Source organism: Meles meles, chromosome 6, assembly GCF_922984935.1.
Source record: "Meles meles chromosome 6, mMelMel3.1 paternal haplotype, whole genome shotgun sequence".
Taxonomy (NCBI): Eukaryota; Metazoa; Chordata; class Mammalia; order Carnivora; family Mustelidae; genus Meles; species Meles meles.
The window spans coordinates 5805641-5818473 of NC_060071.1; the positions used below are offsets into that span (position 1 = coordinate 5805641).

The 12833-nt window shown below is 55.1% G+C and overlaps 3 protein-coding genes across 5 annotated transcripts in view; 1 reads left to right on the forward strand and 2 right to left on the reverse strand.

The window, feature by feature from the left end:
- Window positions 1-595: 595 nt before the first annotated feature.
- GDPGP1 (GDP-D-glucose phosphorylase 1) lies at window positions 596-6495 on the reverse strand. 2 transcript variants are annotated; one of them, XM_046006970.1, is made up of 3 exons: window positions 6140-6495; window positions 5870-5953; window positions 596-2164 (listed from the first exon to the last, which is right to left on the reverse strand). In XM_046006970.1, the coding sequence occupies exons 2-3, from the start codon at window positions 5898-5900 to the stop codon at window positions 990-992; spliced, it is 1206 nt and encodes a 401-aa protein (XP_045862926.1). In that variant the 5' UTR covers window positions 5901-5953; window positions 6140-6495; the 3' UTR covers window positions 596-989. The 2 variants fall into 2 exon arrangements, with proteins under 2 accessions (XP_045862926.1, XP_045862927.1); XM_046006971.1 differs by having other exon boundaries at window positions 597-2164; window positions 5838-5953; window positions 6140-6494.
- A 140-nt stretch (window positions 6496-6635) lies between these two features.
- On the forward strand, window positions 6636-10493 carry CIB1 (calcium and integrin binding 1). The gene is made up of 7 exons (XM_046006972.1): window positions 6636-6865; window positions 6994-7028; window positions 8145-8253; window positions 9422-9572; window positions 9696-9814; window positions 9887-9975; window positions 10233-10493. The coding sequence occupies exons 1-7, from the start codon at window positions 6815-6817 to the stop codon at window positions 10252-10254; spliced, it is 576 nt and encodes a 191-aa protein (XP_045862928.1). The 5' UTR covers window positions 6636-6814; the 3' UTR covers window positions 10255-10493.
- A 588-nt stretch (window positions 10494-11081) lies between these two features.
- The window catches only part of SEMA4B (semaphorin 4B), a 37136-nt gene continuing 35384 nt past the window's right edge, over window positions 11082-12833 (reverse strand). For both annotated transcript variants that reach the window (XM_046006968.1, XM_046006969.1), the window contains exon 16: window positions 11082-12779. In XM_046006968.1, the coding sequence (XP_045862924.1) occupies window positions 12037-12779 (743 nt within the window). In that variant the 3' untranslated portion in view covers window positions 11082-12036. The remainder of the gene's footprint in view (window positions 12780-12833) is intronic.

Sequence of the window (12833 nt, forward strand, 5' to 3'; positions counted from 1 at the left end):
ATCGAGCCCTGCGTCGGGCTCTCTGCTCCATGGGGAGCCTGCTTCCTCCTCTCTCTCTCTGCCTGCCTCTCTGCCTACTTCTGATCTCTGTCAAATTAATAAATAAAATCTTTAAAAAAAAAGATTCTATTACTTTATTTGACAGAGACAGCGAGAACAGAGACCACCAGCAGGGGGAGTGGGAGGGGGAGAAGCAGGCTTTTCTGAGAAGGGAACCTGATGTGGGGCTCGATCCTAGGACCCTGGGATCATGACCTGAGCCGAAGGCAGATACTTAACAACTGAGCCACCCAGGCACCCCACTTAACTCTTTTTTAGTATTTTTAATTTATGAGAGAGCGAGTGAGCACACACACAGGAGAAGAGGGGGGCAGAGGGAGAGGGAGAAGCAGGCTCTTCACCGAGCAGGGAGCTGGACACGGGACTCTATCCCAGGAGCCTGGGATCACGACCTGAGCCGAAGGCAAACACTCAACTGACTTAGCCACCCAGGCACCCCAGGATCTGTAACTCTTATGCATACTCTGTTTATTTTCTAAACAGATTTTATTTCAGAGAGAGAGAACACAAGTGTGTATATGTGTTGGGGGGGCGGCGGGCAGAGGGAGAGAACCTCAAGCAGACTCTGCACTGGGCCCGGTGGGTGGCTAGATCGCACAATCCAGATGATGACCTGAGCTGAAATCAAGAGTCTGGACGCTTAATGGACTGAGCCACCCAGGCGCCCCCATACTTCCTTCCTAGTAACAGGTACGACATTCCTGAAGCTTATCTAAGAAGAAAAACCAGAAGCAGATATATTCATGACGGTGCATTCATTCAATTTATTCTAAGGTTTCTTCTCTTTACAGAGACCACTTAACAGTTCTTTACCCCTCCCCCTGGGCAGAGGCAGGTAAGGCAGCAGCCACGGGACTCCAGGCGACCACTGTGGACAGCTTTCTGGAAAGGGGCTTAGACCGGGTAGAAAATACATACTTCTAGAAGGATTACTGTTCATCCTGGGCAATCAAGGCCACCAGCGCCGCCTGCACTTCCTCCGCCTGGGCTGCGGGCAGCAGACAGTCTCGAATGAGGGCCAGAGCAGCCGCCTCCGTCAGACTGCCGAAATCCTGGGACGTTTTGATGGGGAGGTGCCCGGCCAGCTCACAGAGGGCGACATTGAACGCCTCGCCTTCCTTTACCCCGAAGCTGGACTTCCGGGCCCACAGAATTACTCGGACGCCTGTGAGAGCGGAGGAAGGTGATGTCTTTCCAGGTGGGGCCCCCCGGGTCACAAACAAATTATGGGCAATCTCATGGTCCGTCAGGTAGTCCGTGGCCCGACATACCCTGCCTACGAGAGCTTCCAAGTCAGGCCCTGGCCCGCTCGTGTAGAAGAGGAAGCCGGGAGCGGGGAGGGCCCGGAGCAGGTGCAAACGGCCCCCAGGGTCCAGGGGCTCGCTCGGTGCCCCCTCCACAGGCAGTCTGTGAGCCAGGTAATACCCGTGCAGGTGTAGGTGGTTCACCGAGGCCAAGCCACCCAGGCTGTTGAAACCGACGCGGAAGCCCGGGTGTGAGCTCAGCAGCACGGCCTCGACGCCGGCCCGCAGTGCACCTGGCAGCAGGCGCTGGGGGAGCCCCCGGGTGGGCTCGGGCACCAGCAGCACGTGGCCCCACTCCAAGGGGCTGACATTGATCATGACGAGGATGTCCTCTTGCTGGAGAGCACCTGGGAGATCGGGCTCCCGGAGCAAACGGAAGAGGACTTCTCCTGGCCGGATCTTGTTGAAGTTAAACTGTTCGGGGTCAAATGCCTGCTTCACACTCCGGATGTTCTGGGGGCGCCTCCTCTGCACACCTCGCTCCACATTCAGCTGAGCCACAAAACCCACCGTACCAGGGAGGGTCTGGGTCTGCAGCTCCCTGAGGCGGTAGCGGAAGAGCCCCAGTTCCATCCGCTGCCTCCAGGCGGCGCAGAGAGCAGAGTCGAAGCGAGACCCCGGTGTCCCGTCCAGGAGGCTGGGTGCGGTCCTTGGCCACTGAATCCCTTCCAGAAGTTCCTTCTGCCGGTAGACAAAGTCAGGAATGCCTTGCTCTTCCCAGTCCTTACGGTTTGGAGGGAGCAAATAGGAAATCTCATTTGAATCCTGTGCAGCGGCCATGGGGCTGACCTGAAACAATCCTAAGAGGTGAAAAATACAGGACACCGTCGCATTTTCAGAGATTCGATTTTGAGTTTCAAATAAATTTTACTTCTTGTTCCGATTACAAAAATAATCTATGCGTTTGGGAAAATATTTTGAAAAACATGGAAACGCTCATGATTCCATCACCTCTAGATTAGCATTCATTTCCGCTGAATTAAAAAAATATATACTTTTTCTTTTTTTTTTAAGTATTTATTTTGAAGATCTTATTTATTTAATACAGAGAGATCACAAGTAGGCAGAGAGGCAGGCAGAGAGAGAGAGAGAGAGAGAGAGGAAGCAGACTCCCTGCTGAGCAGAGCCCGATGCCGGGCTTGATCCCAGGACCCTGAGATCATGACCTGAGCTGAAGGCAGAGGCTTTAACCCACTGAGCCACCCAGGTGTCCCTATACTTTTTCTTTTAAAGGTTATGTATATTGAGTAAACTTCTCTCTCTCTTTTTTTTTATATGGGGCGCCTGGGTGGCTCAGTTGTTAAACGTCTGCCTTGGGCTCAGGTCATAGTCCCAGGGTCCCGGGATCGAGCACCGCATCAGGCTCCCTGCTCCACGGGAAGCCTGCTTCTCCCTCTCCCCCTGCCAAATAAATAAATAAAATACTTAAAAAAAAAAAGGGCTAAGGGGACTGAGCACGGGGAAGAACCAGGAGGGTCTCAGCTTCAGGAACGAGGTACATCACAGTGGCCTTTATGAAGCTGGAGGGACTGAGGGAGGGGTCGGGGTGGGACTAGATTGATTTAGAAGAAGCGGGGAATGGAGAATTCAGTTTTGTTTTTTTTTTTTTTTTTTTTTAGATTTTATTTATTTGACAGAGAGAGATCACAAGTAGATAGAGAGGCAGGCAGAGAGAGAGAGAGAGAGGGAAGCAGGCTCCCTGCTGAGCAGAGAGGCCGATGCGGGACTCGATCCCAGGACCCTGAGATCATGACCTGAGCCGAAGGCAGCGGCTTAACCCACTGAGCCACCCAGGCGCCCCGAGAATTCAGTTTTGATGACTGAGCTTGAGATGCAGCCTGAGCAAGAAGTGGTGGAGGCCGCTGACAGTCAAACCTGAAGGTCAAGGGTAAGGCGTGGAGCAGATACAAATACGAAGTAGCATTTTAGTTTCAGGACTAGGACCAAGGACCCAGGACCAAGATGACACCAGGAGGCTAAATATACGAGTAAAGACGTATTGATCAACGGAAAGTGGGCACGGTCAGATTCACATTAAAGTGAACTGGTAAGCACAAAGCATCACCTGTGACTAGAGAACACTTTAGAGTGATCAATCAGCAGTGACCATGTCACAGGATCAAACCTTCCACGAAAACTAGGAGCAAGGGAACACTGGTCATATGTCTACCTTGTGCCAGGCATGGGCTGGGTGCCCTCTATGTTCTCTCAGACGACCTACCTTCACAACAAGCCTGTGAACTGGGCATCACCCTGGGACAAAGGTGAGAGATTAGGCCTTACAGGCAGACCAGATGTTTGAATTCCTGTTCTACTAGTCACTAGGGATGTGACCTTGAGCCTCTAGAATGAAGTCCATAAGGCTTAGCTGTGCACCCACTCTCACGGCCTCTCATTCCACTCTTCCCCTCGACTACTCAACTCCTCACTTACTGAACTTGGTCCAGCTCAGGGCCTTGGTGCTTTCTGCGCTCCCTGCCTACAATATTCCCTTTTCACAGATTTTCTTCACAGGGCTGTCCCCTTCAGGTCTCAGGTCAAATGTCACCCCCTCGGGGAAACCTGGTGTGGTTCTCCTATCTCATGTCCCAAGGAAAATAGGAAGAAGGAAATAATATTATGAACAGGGAAAAGATGTCTTGAAAAAAAAAGTGAAATTCAAATCCAAGAGTTGGTAGTTATGATCAAAACTTGAAGAGATCCAACTAATAAAATAATTTCACAACAAGGAGCAGTTGGGGCCTGTGGGTGGCTCAGTGGGTTAAAGCCTCTGCCTTTGGCTCAGGTCATGATCCCAGGGTCCTGGAATCAAGCCCCGCATGGGCTCTCTGCTCAGCAGGGAGCCTGCTTCCCTTTCTCTCTCTCTGCCTGCTTCTCTGCCTACTTGTGATCTCTGCCTGTCAAATAAATAAATAAATAAATAAAATCTTAAAAAAAATTTTTTCATAACAAGAAACACTAGAAGCTGTTTTTTTTTTAAATATTTTATTTATTTATTTGACAGAGAGAGATCACAAGTAGATAGAGAGGCAGGCAGAGAGAGAGAGAGGGAAGCAGGCTCCCTGCTGAGCAGAGAGCCCGATGCGGGACTCGATTCCAGGACCCTGAGATCATGACCCGAGCCGAAGGCAGCAGCTCAACCCACTGAGCCACCCAGGTGCCCCTAGAAGCTGTTTTTAAAAGTATTTCAGCAACTCAGTTTTATACTGTTTCAAGAGTTGGTCTAGCACAGGCAGGGCATTATGCTAAGCACACTCAGAATGCCTATGCAATAACTTATAATGAGAAACATGCCAAAAAGCACGAAATGTTCCTATTGGCTAATCCAGATAGTTCCTCTTCTGTGCAAAAATCTACCAGGGGGACGCCTGGGTGTCTCAGTGGATTAAGCCTCTGCCTTCGGCTCAGGTCATGATCTCATGGTCCTGGGATTGAGCCCCACATCGGGCTCTCTGCTCAGCAGGGAGCCTGCTTCCCCCCAACCCTCTCTGCCTGCCTCTCTGCCTACTTGTGAGCTGTCTGCCAAATAAATAAATAAAATCGTGTAAAAAAAAAAAAATCTACCAGGAAGCGAAATTATAATCAGAAGGTTGTTCAATGAAGGGTTCAGCACCAAGTGAGGTGGCTAAGAGATCTATGTCACAACTGGTCATCATGGCACAGGGCCAATTCCCACATCTTCACTGCGAAGAGATACAGTCTCACCAGGAAGTCCAGGGACAGGCCTTGGCTGGCCAGTGCTCCCTCCCCTCAGTCCCCTCAGGGGACACTATGACAGCTTCCCATTCTTCGCCTCCCCTTTTACTAACCAATCTCTTGTACAGAAAGAGCCTCCTGTCAAGATGATCAGGTTGGGACGGAACTATACTCCTTTTGACTGGTTTTGGTGTTCTCATTACTTTGCAGCCTCTGCTTCCTGGAATGGAGTATTTCCACAATGGTGGGGGCTCCCATGTTGAGACAGGGAGTCTTCCTAAAGCCACTCTCAGATGAACACCTTACTGAGTGCTGGAGAAGCTAAGGTCACTCAGCAAACATTTACTCAACCACGGCCACCTATCGGATCCTGTAGGTCACAATTCTCGTAGCTCTTGGGGGAGGGAGGGACGGGACAGACACCAAACCAATCAACACCCACGTAAACTTAAGTTGCCAACCTGAGGATTCTTAATCCATTCTAGAGAACCAGGAGAGACTTCCCGAGGCTATTATGGCAGAGGCACTGAGAGCCCACTGTGCCGGGAGGGAACCCAGAAAGCCAAGGGAAGAGGGCAGAGAGAGGCTGAAGTCAGATTTCAGAGGGCCGGTATTTCGGTTTTCAACCATTTATTAGTTTTAAACCGAAATGGCCATGATCAGATCTAAACTTTAGGAAAATCAGCAAGTAGAATGAATCAGGAGAATCAAGAACGAATCCCTACAATGTTGTCAAATACACATCAGTAAAGTTGAAAACAGAAGAATTAATCTCACCTTCACCTCCTCCCTCAGGCTGGAAACCTCACCTTCTGGAATAGTGGAGGTTCGTTCACGCATTCATGCATCCAGTTTGCTGAGAGCCTGCTCTGGGCCAAGCGTTGTCCTAGGGGCTGAGAGGGCACAAGAGCAAACAAGTCAGCCTCAGTCCCTGCCGGCTCTAGTGAGGTCTACAGTCATAGAGACCCTTGAGAAGAGCCTTAGACCGGGGTGACCACCTTCTAAATGGCCGAGTACGGACAAATCACCTGAACCATTCCCGCGGACTGGTTTTCCACTTTTGTTAAACGGGAACCTACCCTGCAGGCCTCTTGTGAACTTTGAAGATCACTCTACACGGCTCGGCAGTCTGCAGACTCTCAGCGCACACCCTCGGTGGGCCGCAAGGTTCCGGTCATTTCTGGAGGTGGCATGCGGGCTGCAACACACGTGCGGCGAGGGCGAGCGCCAACGTCTGGATGTAAAAGTTTTGCCGCGCTTCGGCCAAGTAGCGAGTCTCGAGCTTTCCGGATTTCCAGGTTCCAGGTAGTTCCTTTGGGCCCCGACCGCGCCCAAGGCCGCCGCACCGCCGACAGCAATAGAGAAGGACGCAACGCGACACTCGCCGCAAGCTCCTGGCCCCGCCATGGCGAGGCTGTGGCGTCCCAAACGCATGCGCACTCCGGCCGCTCGCACGCGGCGGGGCTCGCCCCGCCCACCCCGGAGGCGGGGCCGTTCGGCCTAGGCTCCGCCCCGGAGCGTCCAGCCGCGCTCCGGGCCCCGCCTCCAGCTCTCCAAGGACAGCCCGGAGCCGGGAGCTGGCGGGCGGAATCGGGCAGGGAGCGCCTGGGCACTTTAAGGAGGGGGCGGGCCGGGGGCGGTGGCCCCAGGAGCGGTTGCCGCGGGGACGGGGCAGTGACGCGGCCCGAGGGCGGAAGTGGAAAAGTTGCCGGCGCCCCGAGGCAAGTTGGCGGAGCTGTGCGCGCGGCGCGACGATGGGGAGCTCGGGCAGTCGCCTGTCTAAGGAGCTGTTGGCCGAGTACCAGGTGCGCGGGACGGGGGTCCCGGGGAGTTTGCGCGCGGGCCTGCGCCGGGGAGCCGGGTCCCGGGGCCGGCGGCAGAGCGGGCGTGGCCTCCGGGAGGCTCGCTGAACCCCTTCCGTTTTGCCTTCCAGGACTTGACGTTCCTGACCAAGCAGGAGATCCTCCTGTAAGTGCCCTGTCGAACTTCAGCTCCCGGATCCTCTAGAGGCGGCTTCCCGGGGCGGGGCTCTGTCCGCAGACGGGCAAACGGCGGGCCCCCCAGAGGGAAGGGCAGGGGCCCGCCTGCGGTCCGCGGCCGAGCGGGAGCTGGCGCCCGGGCCCCGAGTCCCGGGCAGTGTCCTCCGCCCGCCCCACCCTCCTGCTCTTTCGGGGTCCCCCCAACCCCGCTGCGCACAGCTGGGAGCCACCTCGCAGCCTCGGGCCCGGCTGCCTTCTGCATGACCGAACTTCCTGCCCGCAGCCGGGCAGGGGCTGCTGTGGCTCTCCGCGGACTTAGCCTGCCGGGAGCTTGGCTCCTGGTAACTCGATCTGAATTAACACGGTAACCGTTAACGCTTACTGAGCACTCTCCGAGTGCCAGGGCCCGTGGAAGTGGTTGGTTGCCTACATTACCTAATTTAATCCTCAGGAGGGAGGTAGCGGGACAATGACACAGGTTTCAGAGAAGTTTGGTAACTTGCCTAAGTTACCAAAGTTACTTACACTCCAAGTAAGAGGATTTGAACTCGAGCTGGAACCCCCTTCCTAGCCGCGTGCCAGCGTTTTGTGGTCAAGGCACCTGAATGAGGAGATTCCTTGGCTTGCCTTGGCAAAGATAATCCCAGCGGGAAGGAGGGGAGGGCTGAGGAAGAGATCGTTTCGGGTGGTTGCTAAAAAGAGGAAGGCTTTGAAGAACTGGAGATTCCTGGAGTGAAACGGGAAAGAGATTTCAATTTTGCTCTTTTCTCCCTGGTTTTCAGGGCCAACTTCTGGCTCCTTCTGCAGCCTCTCCATCCCTCTGGGAGCTTTAGAACCTATGCCCAGTACAGTGACTGGCACACATTAGACCCTCAGTAAATATCCATGGCATGAATGCAACTCTCAGCCTGTAGTCTGGAGACATCTGGATTCTACACATGGGACTACATATGTGTGTCCGTCCCTTTGGCCTATGCCTGATGACTGAGAAGTTCTGTGCATGTGCCTTACTTAGCTCCTCACCTGGTTTATAATGGGTAACGAGGCAAGGAGAGGGGATGTAATACACACAGGAAGGTTTGCCAACAAGTTCCTCTTCTGCCAGAGCCCACAGGCGGTTTTGTGAGCTGCTTCCCCCAGAGCACCGGAGCGTGGAGGAGTCACTGCAGATACGAGTGTCCTTGGAGCAGATCCTCAGCCTTCCGGAGCTCAAGGTGCCAGTCCCCCACTCTCCCTCTGCTGTTCCTCTTGAGATGACTGGTCCCCGTTCTGGTCTTTTTATTTAGCCCTAATTTCCTGGGGACGAGGGCTTTACCAAAATCACCTGGGGGAATTAACTAGAGGGGTGTTTTGTAAACTGGGATTCTTGGACATACTCTTGGAGAGTCAAAGTTCTGTCCTTTAAAAGGAGTTGAGCTACCCAATTAAGGCTTGAGAAACCCTATTCCAGAGGCTGATTGCCTCTCCGTAGGATTGCTGTGAAAAACGCTTTTTAGGGACTGCTGAGTGGCTCAGTTGGTTAAGCATCTGCCTTCGGCTCAGGTCATGATCCCAGGGTTGTGGGATCGAGACCCACATTAGGCTCCCTGCTCAGCGGGGAGTGTGCTGCTCTCCCTGCTTGTGCATTCTCTCTTTCTCTGACAAATAAATAAAATCTTTTTTTTTTAAAGATTTTATTTATTTATTTGACAGAGATCACAAGTAGGCAGAGAGGCAGGCAGAGAGAGAGGAGGAAGCAGGCTCCGCGCTGAGCAGAGAGCCCAATGCGGGGCTCGATCCCAGGACCCTGGGATCATGACCCGAGCTGAAGTCAGAGGCTTTAGCCCACTGAGCTACCCAGGCGCCCCAATAAATAAAATCTTAAAAAAAAAAAAAAAATTTTATAAAGATTTTTACTTATTTGAGAGAGAGTGGTGGGGGGAGAGGGGAAGGGAGAGGGCTAAGCCAGCCCCACGCAGAGCCTGGGGAGGGGCTTGATCTCACGACCCTGAAATCACAACCCTGAGCCGAGATCAACAGTCTGACCACTGACTGAGCAACCCCGGGTGCCCCTGCTGTGAAAATTTTTATGCAAAGAGCCTATAACACAGTGAGTGTTGAAGTAAACGTGTTTAAAGTAACCAGCCCATCTTGTTCTCTTCCCTTAGGATGCTTTCATTTTCCTCCTCTGCCCCTAGGCCTGCTTTTGGGTTAAACTGACTCACAGGAAACCATTCCTGTCCCTTCCCTTAGTCAGGTGGTCCTCCTGCCCCCCAGGCTGGTCCTAAAAGACTGATCCTTCTCTCCTGTGAGCCTGAGCTCACAGAGCGGGTCCCTGTGGGGTCTGAGGAGTGTGTGATCTGGGCTGCATCTGTGGCCTTCACACAAGGCTCTCTCACCTAGGCCAACCCCTTCAAGGAACGAATCTGCAGGGTCTTCTCCACATCCCCGGCCAGGGACAGCCTGAGCTTTGAGGACTTCCTGGACCTTCTCAGTGTGTTCAGTGACACAGCAACTCCGGACATCAAGTCCCACTATGCCTTCCGCATCTTCGGTGAGAGCCAGGAGCTTGTGGGACACGGCTTGTCCCCACACCGTCCTGGCGGTGGTGTACCGCTCGGGAGCCTGGGAGCTCACCCTGACCACATTCTTTCTGGCTTCCTGTGTCCGTCTCTAGACTTTGATGATGATGGAACCTTGAACCGAGAAGACTTGAGTCACCTCGTGAACTGCCTCACAGGACAGGGCGAGGACACACAGCTTAGTGCTTCAGAGATGAAACAGCTCATTGATAATGTGAGTCTCTGGGCCAGACCAGGGAGCGGGAGGGAAGGGCGGGGACTTGGCCTGAAGTTCTCCCTCCCCCAGATCCTGGAAGAGTCGGACATTGACAGGGATGGCACCATCAACCTCTCAGAGTTTCAGCACGTCATCTCCCGGTCACCGGACTTTGCCAGGTACGATGGTCGTGGTCCCCCTGTGTTCTGGGTCCCCAGCTGCTGCACCTGAGTCTGGGATGTTAGCATGGGGGGCGGCAGCCAGGCTGAGAGCCCCGGTCCCTCTCAGTGTCTCAGGGCATCTCTAATGCCAAAGGGGAGGGACAGATGTGGGACAGCCCATTCCGAAGGATTGTAGGGAAGACGTGGGCAAGCTTGGGGTTAGCCCATCCCCTCCTCTTCCAGCAGAAAACATGACCCCCTCTTCTCTTGTTCAGCTCCTTTAAGATTGTCCTGTGACAGAAGCCACAGCGTGTGTCCCAGCAAGCACCCCGTCAGAGAGGCTTTCCACTGCTGAGCTGTGGTCAAGGTCATGCCTGTGTTGCCAGGGCCGGCCAAGCTGGCCTAGCCCGGAGCTGGCGGCCGTGCAGTCCCGCTCCAGGAAGGGGAAGGCCCCTCCATGCCAGGGTCTCTCTCCTGTCATTGTCATTGCTCTGTTTGTATCCTACTCTTCCGTAATAAAGGCTCAGACATTTTGACCCTTTGCGTGATACTAGAAGCACTGGTATGCGGAAGGACCGGACTTCCAGGAGCCTTCGGTCCTCCTGGGAAGAACAGGATCTAAAGGGCTAGCGGGAAGTGAGACTGTAGCCCTCCCGGCCCGGCCCTCATGAGGGTGTGAGCAGGAAGGGGCAGCGGGACAAGTGCAACTCCTCCCAGTGGTGCTTACAGAATTTCTACACGTGAAAATTCGGACAGCTGTGTGCCAAAAGAAGAACCGCCAGTTTTACTGTGTGATCATTTAAAAAAATAAACATTTTTTAAATAATAAAAAAAGACATGACAAAGCCCCCCCGGTACCCCTGTTCCCACCCTGAACCGAACTGGGGGGGGGGTGCAGAGTAAGGGGTTGACGACGCATGAATTCCTTGCCCCTCCCATCAGCGCATTAAACTTCCCACCTGAGGGACCACGCTCCACTGGGACATGACGTCGACCAGACCAGGGTGGCTCTGGGCCACTAGCTCTGGAAAGCGGAGGCTCAGAACTACTCCCCAAAACTCAGAGCACTGGGCCCACCTCAAAGAGTAACAGTCCTTTGAGAGGAAGGGCCAGGATTCTGTTTCTATTCTTTAGATTTTATTTAAAAAAAAAAAAAAAAGTAAAGTGCATCTTATTAAAAAAAAAATATAAAACCCACATAAACTTAGGGCTCCTGTGCTGGGCAATGTCACCAGCACTTCGAGCAGGAGCGGGCAAGGTGGAGGGGAGGAAGCGGGGAATGGGGTCTGGGGAGGAGTCCGGAGGGGATGTGAGCCAAAGGGACACACAGGTTCACAGGCTGGGATGGAGGGAGGAAGGCAACAGTCTCTTCCTAGACTCCGTGGGAAAGGGTATCCATCGTCCTAAACTCTCTCCTGGGCTCACGCGGCCCCTCTTGCGCGTGGCCACAGCCTGATACAGGCCGGAAAGGTCCAGCAGGTGAGTCTGGGCCCAAAGACTTGTGGATGCAGTGGGAGCGTGGCCCTCCGGTCCCTGAGGTGCCGGGATGATGGCTGTGACGAGTTGACCAGCGGGCAAGGCAGGACCCACAAAGCCCGAGCGGCCCCATTTCTGCGGGGACGAGGGGCCGCCGGTGGCTGTAGGATAAGGCAGGAGGCGGAAGAGGCCAGCCGGTGGGGGCCGCCAGCTCCGGCTCAGACTGGGGGAGCCCACCATGCCTCTGAGGCCGTGCGGCGGGGTGGCTGGCGCGCGTGGCGTTCTGCGACGTCTCATTCTTCTCACTGGCTTCACATTTTCTATTGTTTTTTTTAAACAAAGGGCTCAGTTTTACACAGGGAGCACTGTTCTGCCCACCCGGGCAGGCCCCCATCTGCAACCGGGCTCTCCCAGGCCCCGGCTGCCAGTCGCAGGGGGCCTCGCTGCTTGGCGAAGGGCAGCGGGCCAGTGGGCTCCGTGGGCCCCAAGGGGCGGGCGCTGCGGCTCTGTTCCACAAGCCGCAGAGGTCCGGCCAGTCCCTTCTGCGCACTCAGGGCCTTCGGGGCCTCCAGGGCCAGGGCGGGCTGCTCGAGCAGCATGCTCTCACACCACGGAGTCCCGGATCTCAGAGCCCAGGCGGACCCGGGGCCGGGGGCACACCGGGGACACCTCCACAAAGCTGTCCTGGATGCTGAGCGGCCTCTTCTCGGACTCGGTGAAGACACGGGGCGCCGGGGAGCTCTCGGACAGGGCCTGGTAGCCTCGGTGGTCCAGCGGAGTGCTAGGGGGGCCGACACCATTAAGCGGCCGGGTCTCGGGGGCCAGCGCCACGGGGCGGGTCTTGGGGTGCACGCTGGCACACTCGCCCTGCTTCAGGAAGACCTTCATGCCGCCCCGGTGCCGGTAGAGGAAGAACAAAATGAGCAGCACCACGGCAAGCACGAAGAGCGCGCACATCACCAGGAACTCGGTCCAGTAGGACTTGTCTACCCCCCAGCTGGCCTTGCTGCCCGCCGGTGCGCTCACCCGCGACGTGCTGATGATGACGGGCACGCTGCCGCTCCGGTCGCCTCGGTCTGCCACCCCGTCCTCCACCACCTTTGGGGAGTAGCAGGCCACCAGCTGCCGGAAGCCCTCCTCCAGGGACCAGCACTGGAACACCCCCGGCTCGCGCCGGCTGCCCACCAGCAGCAGGTCCCCAGTGGGCAACACCCGGCAGGAGGCCGAGGCGTTGACCGGGAGACCGTTGTGCAGCCAGAGCCGGGTGGCCAGGTTGGAGAGGAGGGGACAAGCCAAGGTTTTCACCGTGTTCGGCTGGAAGTCGACTTGCTCACATCGCTTCTCACCTGCAGACAGAAGAGGCACAGTCACGGGGGGACCGACATCCATGGGAGCCCCAG

Bases quoted from the DNA above. Each gene is read 5' to 3' on its own strand.
- GDPGP1 (XM_046006970.1), bottom strand. From the start codon at position 5,900: ATGCGTGAACGAACCTCCACTATTCCAGAAG. The intron at 2,165-5,869 runs GTGAGGTTTCCA...TTCACCTCTTAG, and splicing joins AACCTCCACTATTCCAGAAG to GATTGTTTCAGGTCAGCCCC.
- CIB1 (XM_046006972.1), top strand. From the start codon at position 6,815: ATGGGGAGCTCGGGCAGTCGCCTGTCTAAGGAGCTGTTGGCCGAGTAC. The intron at 7,029-8,144 runs GTAAGTGCCCTG...CTCTTCTGCCAG, and splicing joins ACCAAGCAGGAGATCCTCCT to AGCCCACAGGCGGTTTTGTG. The intron at 9,573-9,695 runs GTGAGAGCCAGG...GTCCGTCTCTAG, and splicing joins CTATGCCTTCCGCATCTTCG to ACTTTGATGATGATGGAACC.